Source organism: Corvus moneduloides, chromosome 13 (assembly GCF_009650955.1).
Source record: "Corvus moneduloides isolate bCorMon1 chromosome 13, bCorMon1.pri, whole genome shotgun sequence".
Taxonomy (NCBI): Eukaryota; Metazoa; Chordata; class Aves; order Passeriformes; family Corvidae; genus Corvus; species Corvus moneduloides.
The window spans coordinates 10,124,633-10,146,145 of record NC_045488.1 but is presented as its reverse complement, the minus strand read 5'-3'; the positions used below and the strand labels follow the sequence as shown (position 1 = coordinate 10,146,145).

Below are 21,513 nucleotides of genomic sequence, written 5' to 3'. Positions count from 1 at the left end.
ATGATGCCACGTATGGATTAGATACATATGTGTGTGTGTGTGTGTTTGTATAAGCTGGTGTCAGATTTACACCTGCTGTACATGCACAAAATCAACGTGCAAAATATGAACTACTTCACACAAGGAAAAGTTTTGATTGCTTTTTTATTACATCTCTATTAAAATGGACAGGATTTACATTCACTTTCCAAGATTTATACAAGTTACACATCTCCTTTTTTTTCCCTCTCCCACCAGAGACAGGACTTTTAAAAACAAGTGAAGCTGATTGATACCATACAGTTAACACCACACGGATAGGACTCAGCTGGAAATACCAAGTTAAACATAAGATCTCCTTTAAATTTAACTAAAATATAAAAGAAAAAAAATGCAGTTCCCATTCAGATTTGTAAAGTTTATGCTCTTCCATCTGCCCTTAATAATGTCGAGGCTCAAACTATAATTTTCATTTGGCTGAAAATCCAATTTTCCACTGAAAAGCAGTGTTGTCTGTAGAGTTTCCAACCAGGTTTATTCAGCAAGTCCCCCACCATGAAAAACTGAGATAAGCAGAATGTCAGCTGAATTATCTCCTGCCAGAAGTACAGCAATATTAATGAATTATATCCCATGGAAATCATGTTTTACCAGCAGAGACTTCAGCGTCAAGTATGTTAAATGTTTTATGTGCTCCACACAATATAAAATGTTTATGCCCCTTTACATCGAGCTGGATTAACAGTGTCTCACGAAGCCAGTTTGTTGGCCTTTTTTCAGATTGGAAAAATATGAGGTGTGTCCACGTGACATAAGCGATGGACAACCAGCAGCTGCTGGAATGGGAATCATCGTGTAAAACGCTCCCTCTAGTGATGGAGAGGGGCAGCATTGGGCTTTGCTGGGATTTGGGGAAGCTGAAGGGAATACAAAACTGAGGACAGAGTGAGGACTGGAGGAAAGGGCTGGAAAGCTGAATCCTGACAGCCAATGCTTTTACCATCAGTCATGCTCCCCTGGAAGGACGGCCCAGCCTACCCTTGGCTCCTGGTGTGGGGCTCTCTCCAAGTGTCAGCATGGGGCTGTGCAGGGACAATGCCTCAGACTTCTCCCCAAAACAGCCCTGGGCAGGGGGCGGGAGGCAAGGGAGGCTGCACGTGCCAGAATTAGCACAAACTGTGTCCCGTGGGCTCTAACTGGGGTGTTCACTTTCAGTCACTGTGTCTGTATTACCCCCAAACACTGACCAAGGCCATTCTCCAGAGAGCTGAGAGCCTGGGGAGCTTCTCTCCAATGCTTCTGTGCCTGGGGGAGAATTAGTGACTGTCAGCTGTCTGTGGTTCTTCATGACTGAAATTCTGGAGATGTCTAGTCCTTTTAAATTGCCTCTTCTCTCTAATTTCTCCATTTTTACTGCCTTTCAGGGTGAGAATGGGGGCCTCCAGAAGGGACACAACTGCAGTGGCCGACAAACTTCCTTCAAACCTGCTGCCACAGCATGCAAAAGGGATGACACCTGAGGGAAGGGACTGCAGCATCCAGATTAAGGTGCCTCGCCAGCTTGTGAAGAGGAAAAGCTGACCAGAGTCTTACCCAAATTATCCCACCCAGAGGGGGCCAGGTGTCTTCAGGAGAAGCAAACTAGGGAGAGGCAAACTAGTCTAGAGAACTAAGACATGGCTTGGTTGGTTTCTTTAGAAGGCAAGAGCCAGGAAAGCTGAGGAGGTTTCTGTTTCTCTTAACAACACATTTCTGGAGTACACATGGTATTAAGGACTGAGCTGCTCCCAGTCCTGAGATTCCTTGCAAAACATGCAAAGGCCAGTGATAAACTACACTGCAACTACAGTGATAAATGATTGTCCCATGAGATGTGCTTTCAAGTCACAGGCCTCCTCTGCTGTCTGCTTTTCCCAGGGAGAAGAGAGTTCATTGCTGTTCCTACATAAAAATAATACATTATCTGTAAGAACATGTTACTGCCCATTTCTCCCCTTTCCCACATCTGCTTTTGGAGAGGGCTGGAGCACAAGCACAGCCCTGTTCACCAACACAAACTGCAACCAGGCTCCTCTAGGCATGGGGTTTCACCTTCTACTTGCTCACCACACTCTGGCCCTTGGGGCACTGAAAAGGCTTGATATTTATTTCTTTTATGAATATAATGCTGAAGAGATATGGATAAGAACTGACACTATTTAGAGCAGCCAAGGCTCACTAACTTTGAAAACATCAGCAAAGACTGCACTGAGGTCTCCCCCATCCTGGTGCCTTTGCACCCCTCAGCAACCCCTGAGCAGCAGCACCCAAGAATTGTGCCCTGGAAGCACCATCTAGTGTTTAGTATCTGTCATGGTGGCTCTCACCCCCTGGGATGATTCTCAATGCATTCAGAAAAACCAAGTTTCAGAGACAATAGTCCATAGGATTCACTCTGTTTCAGGAGAAATGCCAATTGGAAACAAATGGCCACCAGACAGCAAAGCCAAATGTGCAGGGATCACTGGAAAGAGCTGAGGGAGTTCAACCCTCTTGTTACAACAGGAGTAAAAGGCACCTTTGCAGCAGATCCTGAGATCAGGGCTGGACATGGATATGAACCATCACTTCTGCATCCTTCCTGCAGAGGCCAGCAGGGAAAAGCATGGAACTTCTGCACAGATTCACCTCTGTTTCTTTCTCCATGACCCTGAGTTTCACAATCTTGCGGGGAAGCTTGGAGGAAACCCCAAGTTCTGCTTGGTTTCATGTCAACAGCATGTGAAAGCAGAAATTCTGAAGAATTTTGACATAAAACCATGGATCTGTGGTGTCCACAGGAAAGAATTATTCAATCTACAACCTTTAAGATAACAGAGGTCCCAAGTAGCACTGCTTAGGCATTCATATGTGCTATTTTCAGAACAGAAAGACTAACTCATAATTACACAACACTGGTGTGTGTTTTTTTAAGAAAAAACACAACTATTTGTGAGTGTATTTGAGTACATCAACATTTCAATGGCTGGAGCCTGAAGCTACAACGCAGGGCTTATCTTCCAAACTGTGCTCCCAAATTCTGCAAACCACAGCCAGCCAGAGAGTTCTCAGAAGACCTGTGTCAGAAACTAGATATCATATCTCACTGGATGAGGGCCTGAATGTGGTGATTCAGGGGGTGACAGCCTGCTCAGGCGCTCAGTGAAATTGCACCAGTTCAAACCAGCACTTAGGCTCCTACCTTAACCGGGCAGCCAGTTCGAGGTCTGAGTCAGTATTAGGAAAAATAATGTGAGAACTGTGAAGAAATGACACTTACTTCAAGCTGGAAGAGTCCTGCTGGAACTTCTTTTAGTAAGTTCTCAGAAAAATCCACTTCTCTCAGGTGATTTTTCCAGAAAACAGTCAATGCATCAGGTAGGAATTCCAGGGCATTTCTAGATGCCTTACAACATTTCTGGAAAACATAAAACCCCCCCACACTTAGAGAGTAGTAATCATCTCTTCAAATAATGTGGTAGATCAGCTGTCACATGTCAAAAGCTTTAATAAATTAATTCTAGGTGGTCTCTTTAGATATCTTGATCTAGATAAATTATTAGGCATGCAGACAGAGCTTGCTAAGGAGATGCACTCAATTGCTGGTCAAATTCCTTGGTGGGCAAAAAGTATTCCAAAAATTATTTTGAAAATCACCCACCCCCATTTGCTTTTCAACCATACACAAACACTTCTCAGAAAGACTGGATCTGAAATCCACAAACCAAATTTGGCAGGGGCACTGCTACAGAAACACAAGAGCCTTTTAAGCATCTGACAACTTTTTAAGCATCACAGTCAATTTTTTTGCATTGTTTCAACAGCTTTTTCAGCCTCTGAGTTCGCCAGAGCAGTTCAACTTACCAGGGGGCAGGCCCAGGGATCTGGAAACACTTTCAGCTGATTTCTGGAAACATTCAGTATGTTTAGGGACTTGAAGCAGTATAGAAAAACCGTTGGAAGTTCCACCAACCTGTTGTCAGAGACGTCAAACTCCTGCAGCTTCCTTAAACCAATCCAATTAGTTGCTAGAAAACATGAAACATTGTGGACTTGGTATAAGCATGGAAGCTTTTAAGCCATTTAAGCCATCATTTTAACATTTTTGGGTTCTTCCCTACAGCTCAGCCTTGAAAGGTAAGCCAAACACTGGACTGTACGTACTGTTTTCCTCATCAAATAACTTCTCCATATAGTTTTTGGAAGCGATGAGCTTTTTAAGGCTTTTAAGATGTAGGAATCCAGTAGGGAGAGTGGAGAGCCTGTTGCTGGATACGTCGACCTCAAGTAACCTGTGAGTACAGAAAAATCTCAGTCAGGCATCAGTACAACACTAGCAAAGCTTCCTGTTGCCACAGACATCTGTTTTACCAGGACAGCTTTAGTTCTGAATGAAAGCAGCTGAAATGCGCCTCACAAGACAAAGTATAAAACCCTAATTAGAAAATTAACCCTTCCAGGGAGCAGAGAGAGGTAGTCTGGACAGAGAGCAGATCAAATCACTGGTATCAGCCAGTAAATGTCACTCTGAGGCAGCTTAGAGGAATGGGGCTCATCAGAGCTGGAGAAAAGCAGAGGCAGCACACAGGAATAAAAGTCCCCACAACTGTCCTGACAACAAACTTGGAAACACTGAGAACGCAGAGGGGCAAATCCTAAGTTAAACCTTGCAGCAGACCGAAAACAGAGCAAGCAGCTCCTGCAATGGGCTCTCCCCTTGCACAGCCTCCCTAAAGCCCAGGGACTGGTTTGAGCCTGCTCTCCCTGCAGGCTCAGCTGTGTGTGGTGCACGCACCTTGTACAAATGATCTCATCAGAGGACTGCACACTGGGTAACTCCGTCAGCTGATTGTCAGCCAGGCTGAGCTTCCGGAGGTTTATCAGGCCCCATGGGATCACAGATGGAAGGGACACCAGGCAGTTGGCAGAGAGATCAAGCTCAGTTATCTGACAGGAGATATCAATCAGCCAGTCTAGATCCACCCAGGGCAGTTTGAGGTTTGACCAGTTCACACACAAAGCCTGCATATGTCAAAGAGAGAAGAGAAAACCACATTAGTGAAATCCCAGTTGCTCTCAGCCTGTGCTACACCACTGGGAATCTGGCAAAGCAGAGCACAGGCCATAAACATTTTGCTCACTTTCCAATCTGCTTCTAGGAATTAAACTGACTCAGAGATGAAATCATGCCTGGATATCAGCAGCCCCTGCTGTATCTGCTCCATGATCTCACTCCAAAGACCATGAGCAAGCTCAAGCAGGAGACCTGGACTTCTTCACCAGTCCACATTTATTCAGGGTCCAGCTTGGACAGAAGAAAATGTGAACATATAGTGATCATCAATGCAAGGAAACAACCCAAGGCTTCATTTTCAAGATCACCTCACTGCATTCCAATCCTTGTCCTGAAATGCACATTTTAAAAATTATATTCCCAAAACGTTTCCATAAACTTGGTTTTGTTGACATAATTCAGCCCAAAACAGCCTCAATGGAATGATGCTTAATTCTCCACCAGGAGGCAGCAAGAACCCGACAGCAAATTTAATTTGATTTCCAATGCCCAGGATTTAGCTCTTAGGACTTTTTACCCCAAATTTAGAATTAAAAGGAATGTTTTTGGGGAAGGGAGAAGAAAAGGGAAACAAAGGCCTATCTCAAATGCTAATTTTGAGACTCAGAACTGGTCATGTAGATCAGACAGTTCAAATGTTTAGGAGAATGGAACAAAGGGTAAGTACAAACAGATGCACTTTTTAGATACTGACAGTAGTTGTACTTGGTGTAGACACTGTGCTTTTCAAACCTTCACTTGTGATGCCTCAGGACAGCCCTGTAAATATGAATGGAAATATTATGCCCATTGTGTCACTGGGGAAACCAAGGCAGAGAGCACCAGCTGTTTGTTTAAAGCTACATCCACTGCAATGCCACAAGGCACCCCTATAAACCACAGCAAGCCAGCAGCAACAAGAAATCAAATTAAGCAGTCTCCACTGCTACTGGAAAATGCACAGCACCCAATGGGAGGTGCACTGCAAAGCTTTCACTCTCACACCAAACATACCCTGCTTTACCGCTAGATTTGCCAAGTCTGCATATTTAACAGCTTCCTGCATAGAAACTCTTGCTTTAAATTCAGTATGCAGTTTTCTGTACTTTTCTCACCTGTAACATGTACCACAAATCCCTGGGCTTAGGAAAAAAGTACTTGTCCTCAAGCACACCAACCAATGCAGTAATAATACAACCTTACAGCCTTCTTTTAGGGGGTGCAAGCTGGACCTTGTGTCTGTGCTGCTCCTCTTTGCAGACCGATAACTCATCTCTATTTTGCATTTAGATTGCAGTGTACATTTCCCTCAAAAATGCAGAGGCATGGCCTTAGGGTATTTAATGTGATAAGGAGATACCTGTAGAATGCAGATAATGACTTCTCAAACCACAGACAAGATTGTGAAATCCAGCACCTGCTATCAGCGCTGCGGGGTTGGTGTCCTGTATCCAAGTCAGCTTTTTGAATCCCAGCAATTAGAGCTCTCTTTCCCACTCAGTCCTCCTTCCCAGCCAGAGACAAGGACTGACAGTGTCTCTGCAAACTGGAGGACCAGCCAAGCCCCTTTACCTGACTTAGGGACAGTGGACCAAATTCATCTGGTACCAGTAACCTGATGTCAGTGGAGTTACCTTAGGGGTTTGGTTGGTTGAGGACTCTGCAGTGAAAATGTTAATTAAGTGAAAGAAATCCTGACAGCAGTGCCACAAAGAGAAGGGATTTCCTGCCCAACTCATAGTTAATCACCTCCACTATTTTCCCAGAAAAGCTGTTTCTTTGATGACAAAGGTCTGTGATGCCAAACTCGCAGAGCTCAGCGCTCAGCCCAGCCCTTCTCTGTTTAGGGCTGGTGGTGAGCTCTGTGCTCAAACCAGGGACAGAGTTCAGAGGATGAAAGCTCAGGGCAAGGCCTGACTGCAGGCAGCTCACTGCTCTTCAGAAGGCCAAGGAAAACCTCTGTAGACTCCCCTCTCCTGCCAAGACAAGAATTTCTCAATACAAGCCCTGAAGACTAAATTGAAATCTTCTACTGCAGTGATGTCAGGGGATGCACTGAAGCAAAGGACTGGAAATTGTGCCAGGAGCAAGAAACCCCGCTGCTCTTGGGCAAAGGATCAACTATAAATACGAAAAATATTTACTTAAATCTGAGACTGTCTGGTAAGGTGATTAAAAAAGGCTGTTTTGCATTTCTCCTAAATGACGTGATGTGCTCCATCAGAGCCTTGCTCCTGCTGTAGATGGGATAATCTGAGGACAGGGATCTGCTCCCTCCATCAACAACCCTGCTCTGAATCTTGTGGGGGACTGCTGCAGATGTGTGCTGATGGTGATGTGAGTGAGATTACCAGGCTAAAGAAATGAGAGGAGGATCCCACACACATACGTACATTTGCATGCTTGAATATAAAATTATTGGTAAAATATTTCCTAGGGAAAATATAACAGACAAAGCTCTTCTCTGGCCTGTAATGGAAAAATTAAATATATCTCACACTGCACATGCTGGAAAGATACATTTATCTCCATGCTGACTACATCTATTGAAGTTTGGAATCTGTGCCCAGCCACTTCACTGCAAAGGCTCTCTTTGGCATTTGTTACCTCTTCCTGTAAAAATGGACTGCTTCCTCTCTTTAGCAAAACTGTGGTTTGCTGTGGGTATAAATTTATGCCAGGAAAAAAACAAAAGGAGAAACAGATATTAGAAAAATAAGATGTAACTCCTCTTGCCTGTGAGAAGGCAGCTCTGCCCGGTGCAAGGGCTGTCTGGAAGGTGTGGCAGCCAAAACCAGCTCTCAAGCACATTTTATGCATAGCTCTACATTCACTACTGTGAAATCAATTGGAGCTCAGCTGGGCTCAAGTGTTTCCACTCAGAGATAGCACAGAAAGGACAAACCCTTTTGAAGCTCTGGGCTCACTCTGAAATGATCAGTGCTTGGTTTGCCCTCCCTGTCCAAGGGGAGAACTTTCTGACATCCAGCTGGCTGCCACTCACATCCCAGTCTCCACACAATCCAGTTTTGCTTCCTCCCAGTATAAAATCCATCTCAGGATGAACCCTCTGGGATAAGAAGAAAGCACCAAGGCAGTTTGTTTGCAGCTGCCACAAAGCTGTGTTTTAAAAAGTTATCAGGGTGTGTGAATGTCACTTCCCAAAGACCTCAGCTTTGCAGACAAACTAGGACAGATCTTCCCGAATTTGTCCCAGTCTGCCAAAATGAATTCAAAGAGAAAGCATTAAATAAGCAAACATATTAAAAATAAACAGCTACTAGGAGAATCAAGGTCCAAGTTTCTGTGTTTTTTTTTTCTCTGCTTTTATTTTCTTTTTAAACCAGGCCCTTCTGGCAATTAGCTGATGTTTTAAGACTGCTCTCTTCTTCTTTGCTCAGGGTGTGACAACAGCAAAGCTGAGTCATTTTTACAGCAGCTAAGTTAAATATTGCCAGCAAATTCACATGGAAAACAGACCTCTTCCCTGTGATTCAAACATTTATTCCAAGTTTATTCAAGCTGAATTACCCAGCTTGATTTTTTTTTCTTCCGAAAGATATTTTATCAACTCTTATCCACATCTAGGATTCAGCTTCCTTTTGTTTATCTGTCAACCAAATTAAGAGTAGCACAAGGACAGCTCTAAATTACTGACTGAACCTAAAGAAGCCAAGTTCATTTATGTGGTCTAACACTCAGGGTATCAACAGGAACCCAGTGAGAGGGTTCTGGCAGAAAAACAGAGAATAGAGAAGTTTGTAAAACTACTAAAACCTCTCTCCTTGTTTTTACTTAACACCAAAGCAGAACCAACAGCCTGCAATGCTACAAGCTGCACAGACAGATACTCAACTGGAGTCATTAGGGACATCTTTTCACTGCAAAATTTTTGTGACCTGATGAAAACTGTAAGCATTGAAAGCTCAGGGAGCTGATGCTCCTATTCAGTGTGGGTTAAACTACATATTGAGGGGAAAAAATTAAAAATGCCTGGTAATAAATTGCTGGAGAACAGTATAAATAATACAAAATACTGCGTGCTTCCCTATAAAGCAGTAACAGTAACAGTGTGAGTACTTTTTTTACTGCTGAAGATCTGAAGTAGGGAAGATACTCAGTAGATCATTGCTTTGCTCATGCTTCTTGTTAACAAAAAGTCACCCAAGCCCATTTTTACCTGAACTGTCTGACACAGAAGGGTTCCCATGCTCAGCTCTGTGCCACACCAACACTTGGGGACACCACAGAGCTTGTGGCATCACTCTGCAACCAGGGGGCACAACAAAAACCTAAAGGAAGTGATGACCCTGGAGGCACAGAGAAAATCTGTGCTAGAAGCAGCCCAGCTTCTTCTCTGGAAGACTTTGAGCCCAAAGTTGGTGCTTCCTCTCCCCAGCACAGCCTGGTTCACACGATGGTGTTTAAATTGCCCCAGAGAAGCTGTTGCTGTGTCTTGCACAGTGATGCCATTCAAAGCCCTGATGTTTTACACCTTGTAATTCAGCATCAAAGCCAGCTGCACAGTTTGTTCTCCAAAAGGGCAGCAAACCACAAGGCTCTTAGTTGAGAAGAAGAATCGGCAGCCACATGGCATGCAAAGAAAATTATCAATTATTAACATGATGCCCCTTTAAAACAACATCTCTTCAGGCAGATAAATGGTTACTTACTGTTTTTGCTGGAGCACTACCTGGTAGTGGGGTTGTCTCAATGAAATACTTCCTCAGAAGGTGTTTGCTGGATTCAGGACTGTCCATCAGGATGTAGGAACAAAAGAAAGCTCCATTCCGCAATAAAAACACGGCTATGTCTTCATTCCCTTTGGAGAAAAGCAGATTGTTGCCTTTACCTCATGTAAATGAACCAGCAAGGAGCTGAACACAAATCCTGGGAAATAACCACTTCTGAAAAAAACTGTGGGGGTGTGCAAAAAGAAAACTGAACTGTGTAAAGGCTGTTTCCTCCAGTGGCAGGACTCCGTCGGTCAAACTGAGACAGCAAAGACACTGTGTCAAAGTGCTGGCCCAGGCTCTTTCTTTTTTCTCTTTTTTTCCCAGTCTTACTAAACTATACACACAGCTGTGCTTTGAAGTGTAAATTATTCAGCCTAAATCAAGCATGTGTGCCAGAGTGTCCATAACAATAATGCTTTTACTTGCAAGGATTCTGGTTTTTAAGGGTCTTTTCCCTAGGAGTTTATAGACCAAAGTTCAGCCTCTCAGTGTTTACAGTAATCTAACTTCACAAGGCCCTGACTTCAATTTGGCTGAATCAAAAGATTCAGAGGCAATTTTATTTTAATTTTTCCTGCTGGAAATCCAACTCCAGACAAGCCATGGCTATCATGCTACGTGTGAACAGCTCTGCCCATTCTTTAAAGACCGGGCAGAAAAGGGACAAAATGTGGAAGCATGCAAATACACACCTGCCTTTATAGCAGCGTAGAGGGGCAGGCGGATGAGGACAGGGAATTCATTCTTCCGGACTGCACAGCTCTCTGGGTCAGCACTGTACGCACGGATCAGGAGCTTGACAATGTCCAAATGGCCCTGCTGGCAGGCTATGGCCAGCATCCAGTTCAGGAGCTGCTGGCAACTATTAGGACCTACCAAAAACATACAAAATGTGACTTAGTTGGTGCCACCAGGCTGTAATGTGCAAGGAATACCCAAAACTAATGGCTGTGCAAAAGGGTTTGGTAGAGGGTGAAGCTCCTGAGGACAAAAGGAACAGATTAGACTGCAAAAGTGTGTCAGAAAAGGGTCCTAAACTGGTCAGGCACAAAATTTTCAGCTCTGCTTAACTGTTCTTCTTTGCCCACCCAGCTAATGGGTGAAATCTTTGACTGTCCCTGGCCTAAGCATTCACTAGGCAGCAAAAGTTCTGCTAAAACACCAGCAGATCAGCAGATAAATAAACATCTGATCCTAACCAGGAATGATCAGGACTGTCTTTGGATCCAGATCTAACAGACATTAGATCCAAACACCCAAGATTGGCCACTTCTCCCGAGTTCATGAGCGGGGATACAAAGAATGGGGAAAACCAGATGACTTTCCACGTTATTGGATGAATAAAACAAAAATAAATGCTTCAGTCAACAAAAAAGAATTGGTTTAGCTTGTTTTCGCTGCAACTTGAAGTCTCCCACAAAAACTTTCATTTCCCCTTCAAATATTTCATTTCAGGTCAAATCTTTACTATCAATTCATAGTAAAGTCAGACAAATGTCATTTAAGGCTAAAAACTAAAATACCATGTTCTGATTTCTGCATGAATGTGCTGATGGTTTAGTCATTCTCAAACTGCCTTTTTTTCTGAAATAATGTTTTCCTGTAGAACACCACTTTCCTCTAGGTGTGCCTAATTCTGGGCATGTAACTAAATGCCCAGGACAGAATTATTTCTGCTAACAATAAGCAGTCCTCAAATCTCCCCAGATTCCCTGTACCGCCTCTATTTACTTTACAAAGTCACATCCTTTCTGAAACACTTACAGGAACATCCAAAAGCCCAAGCTTTACATGTCAAGGCTTTTCTGCAGCTTATCCACCTGGAAATTACATCGCTCTTTGCACTCTTAACAACTCCATTAAATCCCTCACCCTCCTGCTACAAAAAATGGGCTCCACTTAAGCTGTCAGCCACAAGTAGTTCTCACTCTTCAGGGAGAATCACTGCAGTGCAACAGCCAAATTGCAAATTTATGCAATTTATACCTAAGCCCTGTGATTGGTTTCTGTGTAACTTCCCAAGAAAACAGTTGGAAGGTCCTGCATAAAAATTTCTGAAAGCTGCTCTTTCTACAGAGCTCCTCCCCTGACCCCCCCAAAACAAGAGTTGGAGGGAATTTGGTCGCTTCTAAACTGAGCTGTTTCCAGAAACTACTTAAGTCACTTTTCATTACTCAGTGTATTATATTAATATAATTTAATTTTTGCTACTAGGTTACTCTGCTTCCTTTCCAGCTGAAGGAAATATTACACTTAATTGCATCCCCCAAACTGGAACACTTATTTTGCTTACCAGTGCTCCAACAGGACACCAACTAAGCAGGTTTCCCAACAGGTTATTCCCGTTCTCCGTGAGGCCACTGGCAACTACTTAGTCCCAGTAAGGAGCTAGAGCTATATTCAGGTTAAACATTGCAGAAGCCAGCTTAGCTCATGTTGCAGTGTCTGAGGTCAAAGATTAGCCCCAGATGTTCTACAGGACCTCTGGACCCTAAATCCATGGAAAGTCCCAGAGAGAAGCAGCTGCCAAGCTCACAGAACACTGAGAGAGCAACAGGGACCCAAACACAGCTCCTGATCCCGAATCAGAGTTATGCTCTGCCCCCTGCCCCCCTGCTGCCTTAGGAATCGTGTCTGAGTCCAAAAATGTCTCTGCTCTGAAATAATTACTAGAAAAAAATCCAAGTAAAATATAATGATTATTCTAAAGAAGGAATTCCCCTGAAAGTCAAAACAAAATGTCAAGCAGAGGATAAAGTGGGTGCCAGCTGCACACCCAAAGTGCCCCTGACCAATCAGGCCACTCACTGCCAGCATTACTGAGATTGCTGGATCAGTAGTGGGATGATGCTGTACCCTGAAAATCCCCTAATTTCTCCACTGGGTCTGGGATGTTACCCAGCTGTGAGGCCTGATGGAAATGAACTGTCTCAATGGCATCTTCCTCCACTTCCAATTTGCAAACATGGAATATTTTTATGTACGTGTTCCTTCCCCCACAGGGAAAATTTTCTTCAAGCACAGCAGAGATCTGATCCTTCCACGAACTCTCCCATGACTAAATCCCTCCCCTTCCAAGGAATGTGAAAAAACCTAAATGCCTGCTTGAAGCTGCAGCACACAGCTCCTGAAAAGCTTGGGGAGAGGCAGGGTCAAGCAAGGGCTTACCACGCAGGGAATCCAGCAGCTCTTTCACGATGTCCTTGTGCCCAAAATACGCAGCCACCACAGCTGCATTGTCATCATTGGGCTCTGTTGGTAACACCACCAACGCTTCCTTCAGCAGGTACCTCACTGCCTGCAGATCTCCATACGCTGCTGCAATGCCTAAAAGCTGACACTGGTGAAGGAAACACAGCAAAAGAAACTCTCTGTTAAAGAGAGCAGGCAGAGAAAGAGCATTTCTAGATCTGTATGGATTTATTTGTGCCCACGCCAAGGCATGTCCACTGTCACCGTGGTTAATTAAGAATGTCATAAACACCAGTGGCCATTGTAATCACTGTTGATAAATTTATTATATTAATTTGTTGGGGTTTGTATTATTGTTTTTTGTATGGTTTTATTACATAAGTGCCTGAGGCACAGAACAGTGAGTATAAACCCATTTTTCACGGACCAACAGAAAAAGCATTTGCACAGCTCAGCTGCAAAATGCAGTATTACCTGTTTTGGAGATGGCCAGTATGATCGGACTTGACATGCAGGGACCCTCCCAAAACACTAAGATCACCTCTGTGCAAAGAGCAGGCTCAAAAGGAGGGCTCTGAAGGCAGAGCAGTGCAGAAGCTGGCACAGAGTTTGTGACAAAATTCCACACACAAGCAGCAAAATCTTCCCAGGAGGCCATTAACCATCTTTTCACTGATGGGGGAATACATTTTTTGCTAAGTCTATAAACTGCTTCCTTTTTACAGGGAAAAATGCATTTCCCTGTTTTGGTGACCACAGCAGCAGCACCCCTCCTCACACAGCTCCTGTTCCTGCAGACACTGCTCCCTGTGGTCTGTCTCATCTTCCTGATCAGTGTTTTCAAGGGCAGTGTCCCTGAGCATGTTTCTGCAGAGCCCCACTCAACCACCCATGTCTGGGACCCACACAACTGAATGGATTTTCTCCATAAGAAAATGCCAGAAGACAGCAGCATCTTGGAATTTTGGTATCTTTGCCAATAAAATCTGAGAGAGAGCAGTAACCTAACCCAACCTTTTCCACTTGCAGTGCAGTCTCCTCACAGGACAACCTAATCAACTCTTGGGCCTTGCTGGTGTCCCCAGCTTTGTAAGCATCCTGGATGCTTTCTGTCACAGGGGTCTGGATTACGGAGACGTCGCCACTTGTGGACTGTTTGCCACCCATGTCCACAGTTCCTGCAGGAAAAACAGAAATGAGAAGTCAGGGAGAAGTACCTGCTCATTACTCATGCACAGCTGCAATGTCAGTGAATCCTGGGAATAAAAGAAGTTGGTGATTTTCAGTGGAATATTTACTGCACACAATTTTAAAAAAGAGCCTGATAAAAGAAAGTGATAATATGTCAAAGTACTTCCCAACAGGGACATGAAACTAAGAGGGACAGCAAGTTCCCCAATTGCTCCCGGAGGTGGTTTCCAAAGGAAGGTGTGGAAGCTCACACACATGGACACATAAACCCTTCATCTGCCTGGCACACTCATCCTCCTGCTGCGGAACCAGGGAAGAGAAGAGATTACATGGGACTGACACCTGCAGGAATTCTGACAAAGCCGGGAATCTGAAAGGCAAATCTGGTATTACTGGCGTTGCTTTAGTCACACTTCACTGCTGACAACAGCCTGATAAAATCCCACTGTCCTCCTGTGCTTTCAACCAGAGTTTTAGATACCTCTATGAGTGTGAAACAATAGAAATTGGGAATATTTCCTCTGGAGAAAAAAAAAAAAATGAAAAGGAGATTATGCAAGATGCCCAAGTGTCACCTTCATCAGTTCTGGAGAATCTCCTAGACCAGGCTTTCTTTTCCTAAAAGCTGTTAGGAGCCAGAAGAGCTTTTAAGTGTCAGAGATTAAAAGCTGCAGCCATTAGAGAAGATGCTTTGGTGGGTGGCTAACGAGGCAGCCAGGAAGTCTCACACTCAACCATTCCCCAACTACCGGGACAGAGAAAGCTGCAGGAAAGCCACTGAAATACAAAATGTTTTCAAGTCCACTCCTGAACAACATGCAAGACAGAGGAAAAAAGCATTTTCCACTTGAAAAGAGACCATTTCATACTCACTTTTTCCTGCTAAAACAATAATGTTTTATTATTATTATTGCTTATTTGCAACTGGTTAAATAAAGCACTTTAAGCCCACAGATTTTCACATATGTTAGCAAGGATTTTTTTTTTTTTAAATATGTCATGCAGGGTCTAGTTTAATGCAGCCTGGAAAGAGAAGTAAATCTGGAGCAATCCATAACTGTCAGTAAATATCTTTGAATAATGCAGTCTGAATCACCAGTAGGTTCTGACTAACACTTCTCATCAATTATTTAAACTAAGCTCAAATCACTCAGACATTGGAGATGGCTCCAGAGGTTCATGCCATTAAAAATGTGCCCTCCCCAATAACCTTTCCCAGATGATGCAGAACGTGTGAAGGACAAGGAGCAGAAATCAAGGCCGATGAAAGTAGGATTAAAGTACAGCACAATAAAGAGCATCTCAGAGTTCATGTTAATGGGTGTAGTGCTTCCATAACTCTGTAATTTTAGGAGAGAATGAGAAAATGGGAAAAGAAATTCATCCTGCATTTGGTTCACTCTTTTAAAGCAGACCACACACTGATAAGGGATCACTAAGAATATCACATATGATTTAATTTTCATTTCCATGGACATCAAAGATAGGGAAAAAAATATTTTTAGGCAAGTATGTTTAAAGGATGATAGAAGACAGAACTTAAAAGCAAAATAGTTCTCCAGTCAAAACAACTCAGAACTGGACTAAGAAAATTCAGAAAGTACAGATCCAGGCAAACACTGCAGTTACTGGAACAAGCAGCCTCCCCGCTTGGCACCCTCTGATGAAATCCTGAACCTACACAGAAGATCCGGAATTCCCCTTGGAGGAAAAAATGCCTCACATTGGAGATACAGAACAGCTGGAAAGCTGTTCAGCTTCCCGCTCAAGGAGCCCTGCAAACCAGGGCTGACAGAGCAGAGCAACTTCAATTTGCTTCCTACAAGTTGCAGAAAGGAAGGACAAATTCTACTCAATTCCAGCCTCAATCCTGATTTTGGGGACCATCACTCAATACCCGCATCTGCAGCCATTCCAGATGTAAAGGCACAGCCTTTCTGCCAAAGAATTAGGCAGGACTATCTCTCTTTGCTCTTAAATCACAGCTAGGGAGGGTGGAGATACAAGAATCTCACAGTCAGAGGTTCATCAGATCCTGGTGTCACATCCCCCTCGAGCAGAGGGGTCTCCAGCCAACCCCCCCCACATCCTGCACACCAGAGCTCTCCTTAAAGGAGCATTTTCCACCTCTCCTGCTGGAGCTGCCCCACTCCAACCAGCTAGACAGGGAGCACAAGGGTCACAGGGTTGTAACTGAGGCAAGGAGGAACTTTGCCTGCTCAACCCTAATCCCAAGACCACTTCTGTGTTTCGCCAAATGACTACTTCACAAAACATCTTGGCCAATGTGTTGGGCTTCCTCTTACATTTTTGGCCACCCACAATTTCTGAAGTCCTTTGTAGTGCAATGGCTCAGTCACAACCCCAGTGCCACAGCACTGGAAGAACATGGGCTGGCCATGAGTTAGGTGTAGAATTCTGGGATCTCCAGGAATGGGAAGGTCACAGACAGCTGGCTCCATGGAGTTTACTCCCAGAAGAGTCTTCAGGATATTCATTTTAGTCCTTAAGCTCAATTTCATTCTTGTCTTAGGCAATTTTTTATTGACTAATCAAAACAGCTCAGTTTTGAACATCTGAATGCCCATCAAGGAGAATTCAATAAAAGTTTCATTGAGTTTAAGAAATTCTACTGTTTGAAACAGATATATTTATATCAAATATTCTTGGTAGCAAGATAATGCTACCCATCTCTCAAATTTCTTACACCAAAACTTCCTCCTATGATTCCATGCTGCAGAGTAAATTGACCTCCTGCCTAAGGCCTGAGGGAAGAAGCTGCCAAAGGTCTCCAGCAAAAAACAGTCCTTGTGATTATCAGTTAAAAGCCTGAAAAGAGCAAAATTGATGAAATACAGATAAAAAAGTTTGCCCTCAACCAACAGCTGTACTCATATGGTGCTGTCAAATTTTAGTAGAACTCTCAGAGGTTAAATGAGAGAAGGTTGGCTATCCAGTCCCAAATCCCCAAAAAACACAGAGGCCATCCAAGGCAAAGCTAAGCATCTCACCAACAAAATTACCCAGCTCACAGAAGACTTCCTGGTGACTTACTAAGTGATATATTGGCTTCTGAAATGCAAGTGCAAATTAAGAAGCAGCATATTTTATAAGCTAAATTTATACACACCAGTGGGGGGAAAATAAATGAGGAAAACTACATTTTACTGATTAAAGACTTTTATCTCTACAAGATGCATGACTGACCTATCATCAGCACTGGCATTCATGTAGGCTGGGAATTAAGTTTTTCCAGTACATGCACCAGCCATTTTCAGCAGAAATCTGGGCCAAAATCCAAAGAAATTCTGCTCTGCTTTTAACCTTACATGTCTCCTGCTCCTTGCCTGAGCTCTTCATGGCTTTCCTAGGAGAGTCACCTCACTCACTCTCAGCCTCGAGCAATGTGATAGGAGAGCAGTACTGGAGCTCAATAATACTGAACCTCTGGTTTTAGACTGGCTTGTGCAACATGTTGAGCATTTAAGCCTGGATGCAGCAAAGTGCCTTTAATTCTTAGATTTTATGGATTTAGGAACCAGCTTTGCACTTTGCACAACGGGGTCTGTGTTACTGCACAATGCACATTGCTGTAAGCAAACCAGCCCTGCAAGGGATGATATCCCAGCAGGACTTCTTGGATATTCCTGTACTATCCAAGAAACTCCAGAAACTTTACACCCCCATTGCCATATTTTTTACTTTCTGCTTTATTGCACCCAGATCTGGGGCAATTCCTGTGCTGGCACAGGTTCCTCTGAGAGCACTGCCCCAAAGCACACCAAAAATCAGATAAATGAAGCCTATTTGAACTGAGGTGGGTCCTTTTCTCTAACACCTTTGAACATCTATGAAAATAAAGCCATGGAGTTTACTCCCTATCATTCAGCCTCTGCATCTCTGCATCATAATTGTTTAACCTCTCTATAGATCCACAGCTTCTTTTCTTTTATTGCTTTCTACTAAAAAAGCTGTAAGCAAACCAAGGGCTGTTTGTGAGGGGAAAAGGGGAGGCATTTGCTAACACTAAAAGCATCCATCATCTGTTCCTCACACCACTTAACAGCTTGTACAAAAGCAACTAACTCTGGAATTACTTCTCTCTTGATTTCAATGATTTATACTTTGGAAATACCTTTTAAATTTGGCTTTGCTGTAGCAACCTTTTATAAAAGCTAAGGGCAACACTAATTTCCTTTAAAAAAATATCCCAATGAAACCAGAGGTTATCAATAAAAAAGCACCGTTATTTTATTGCCATTTTTAAAAGCGTACAAGGTATTACTTTTAAAGTGCAACAGACAGCTGACCCAGCTCAGAGAAACAAACAAAAAAATAAGCCTTAATAATAAAGAGTACCATGAGAATTTTAGGGTCATGTGTAGTTAGACCCTGTCACAGGCCTTATTACAGCAGGTGAACAAAACACTCTAAAATTTCTAAATTGACAGTATGCCATTAGTAAAAGGGGAGGGTTTGCAGGTCAGTGCTGTGAATCAGCAAACAGCTGCATAACAAAGCAGCACAATGCACAGATGATTATTGTCTTTATAGCCCAAATCACTGCATCTCTGACACAAACTCGCAAGAGTTTGTAAATGCTACATTAGGCCTTTTGATAACCAGCAGTTCTTTGGCAACTAAGTAGGATATTTTTATTTAGCAGAGAAAGATATATATGAGATGCTTTACCCAGGATAAATCAGGGCAGGAAGCTAACCTCCTCCAAAAACAGAATTACAATAAGAATAAAACTTTAAAACCGCTACTGACCTTGTCATAATGTGTGCAGGTATTTCCAGAGACAGGAGCAAATCAAGCTGGTGCTTTAACACAGCATCCCATTCAGCGATACCCAATTAAGCTGTTAATTCCTGGGACTGATAACCACCCACCTCTGCTTCAGCACGAGCAGCTCCTGCAGTGGCCACTGGATGGAATGGCTGGCTGGCTGCTCCTTTGTCTGAATTAACTGCTACAGTTTAGCCTTGACAGATATTTTCATCTCCATGTCCCATTACAGCGAAATCCAAGCCTCTGGTTCAGAGGATGTGGGGATGGGGGTGGGCAGGGAGGCCGCCTCTCCGGGCTGAGCTCAGACATTAATTCCTCAATAGCACCAGATGGCTACAGCTAACCTTTACCAGCTTAATCTTTTGCCATTTTGACTTCTGAGTGCTGCCACAGCACAGATAAAAAATGGGACAGGGATGAGGTTGAAGATGTGCTGAGTATTTAAAGCCAGCACCTCCAAACATTCAAAAACTCACTGGTGTCACTGAACATTTTTCTACACTACTCCACGCAAGCTTTGCCCAGCTGGTTTGCAAAATTAATGGAAAGCCATGTTATTTCTGAGTCTCTGCAACAGACTCGTGCATCTTGTACTGCTTTGAAAAACTTCAGGCTAACACACCGAGCAGCAGCCAACAGGAAGCCTCCAGTGATTTCAAAGGATGATGGATCTGCCCTAGATTGAGCTTTCCATTTAGATGGGTAAGAAAAATTTTTCAGTCCTCCGGAAATTTTTGAGATACTGAAAAATCCCATCCCATACCAGGAAGAAAAAGCCAAAACCCTGGGTTCTTTAATAAAAAATAAAGAAATAAATTTTTCAGTCAGCCCAAGTGGATAAAAATGCTTCATGAAACAAAGGTGTCTTTTGTGTTCCTTCTCTAATTAGCTGACACTTCAAGGTTTCCTTTTTAAAAAAAAAGTTATATTTTCTTCATTCATTTCATTCCTTCATTTCTTAGAACATAAAGCCACAGACCAAGATCTCTTGTGCCCCCCCACCCACCCACATAGGCAGAATTTGCCTCAAAACCATCCTGCAGCAAGAATCGTGTGATCTACTTCACCTTTTCTCAGATTTAGGTGAAATACATGTGGCTCAACCAATTCTGCTTTAAGACATTCCTGTCAGGATTCAAAAATGGCCAGAACTACTAATAAATCTGCCTGTGAGAAGGCACTGAGAACAAGACGGTTTATCTGGGAAGTTCCAAATCCCCACTGGAGAGTCTATGCCAGAACTGGGCCATGGCCCCTCTGACCCTAATTAATATCTCCACAACAAGTGGGATGTGCCAGCTTCTCAGGACAGCCCTCCACACACTTTCTGCCTATTTCCTGTGGTTTCATTTCCCCCAAACATCCACTGTTTCAGCTAATTAAAGGAGTGGCTCTGCACTAAGATCTGCCTGCCAAAGGCGCTGGAAAAGATGATGTATTGAGCACAAAAGCCATCCGCACCTATAACACAGCTCACAATCAATGCTCACTGCCCCAAAAGGAGACTTAAAAACCCCAAAAGAAACCAGATATGAAACACAGAGGAATGCTTCAAAGGCAAAAATCCAGCACGGAAGAGATCTTTTTCACTATTATTAGGTACAGTTGTGTAAAGTGACCAATTATCATCAGAATCATAGGAAATTTTCTATTTATAACACCCTTAACCTGCAAGAAAAAAAGAGCATTTGCTAATGCAAACCTGAAAGGAAAATATTAAGTCCTGGGTAGAAAAATGCTCTGGATTCCTGCCTTTTCACTGGGCTCCAGAACAGAATTATGAGAAACAGATGCCGCCAAAGGCTTTAGCTCCACACTTACACAATCATTTCTTCATCATCCAGGATAATGGGGGAAGAGGGAACAGAAAAGCCTCAAATCCTGGTAACACTGGGACTCAGCAGTATCAGTGGGCAGTGCCAGCACTGCCAGATCCAAGCAGGCTCCTGCATTTGTGTGTGCATCTCCCAAATTCTTGGGACTCTGGGAATTGTTTGTATTGTCCAAGGAGTTAAAACAGAACTGAGCTGGCTATTCTTTGCTGAAGTACAAAAGAGGCCGCACAAAGGCACTACAAGGCAATGGGGTCAGAGAGAGAACAAAGAATTACACTGGAATATGATTGTCAGAACAAACCCATCATGCCAGTGTGCAAATCATGTTAGAAAGTGCAAAATAGATCCAAGGTCACTAATGATACCTGCAGCTATCCATGGAAAAGGAACAAGGGATTGGGACATGCCTCTCCTCTCGTGCCCTGCAAGAGGACAGGATGTTCCCCACTGCTTGGTTGTGAAGTGCAGCACCACTTCCACTGCTCTGGGCTGTACCTGGTGGGAGAGAAGCAGGACTGTGATTCCCTCTGGGCAGGGAAGGAATGGGACAGGGATGTCCTCCAGCAAGCACAGGGCAAAGGCTGGCTCTCACAGAAAGTGGGAATAGCCCCCATCCCTCCAGCAATGCCCTCTTTGGGGTGCGAAGGATCAGCAAAGACCACAGAGAACAGTGATGGTGTTAACTTCCACCCCCAAAGGAAAGCTACTGAGAGCT

The 21,513-nt window shown here is 43.5% G+C and overlaps 1 protein-coding gene across 6 annotated transcripts in view; it reads right to left on the bottom strand.

Annotated features, from left to right (window-relative positions):
- The window catches only part of LRRK1 (leucine rich repeat kinase 1), a 73,797-nt gene that overhangs the window by 39,817 nt on the left and 12,467 nt on the right, over positions 1–21,513 (bottom strand). For 5 of the 6 annotated variants that reach the window (XM_032122432.1, XM_032122431.1, XM_032122436.1 and 2 more), the window contains 8 exons: positions 13,993–14,156; positions 12,955–13,126; positions 10,479–10,658; positions 9,724–9,872; positions 4,793–5,019; positions 4,162–4,289; positions 3,862–4,025; positions 3,278–3,415 (listed from right to left, as the gene is read on the bottom strand). In XM_032122432.1, coding sequence (XP_031978323.1) covers positions 3,278–3,415; positions 3,862–4,025; positions 4,162–4,289; positions 4,793–5,019; positions 9,724–9,872; positions 10,479–10,658; positions 12,955–13,126; positions 13,993–14,156 — 1,322 coding nt within the window. Of the gene's footprint in view, positions 1–3,277; positions 3,416–3,861; positions 4,026–4,161; positions 4,290–4,792; positions 5,020–9,723; positions 9,873–10,478; positions 10,659–12,954; positions 13,127–13,992; positions 14,157–18,942; positions 19,107–21,513 lie in introns of those variants that run through there. The other variant, XM_032122435.1, reaches the window with a different exon arrangement.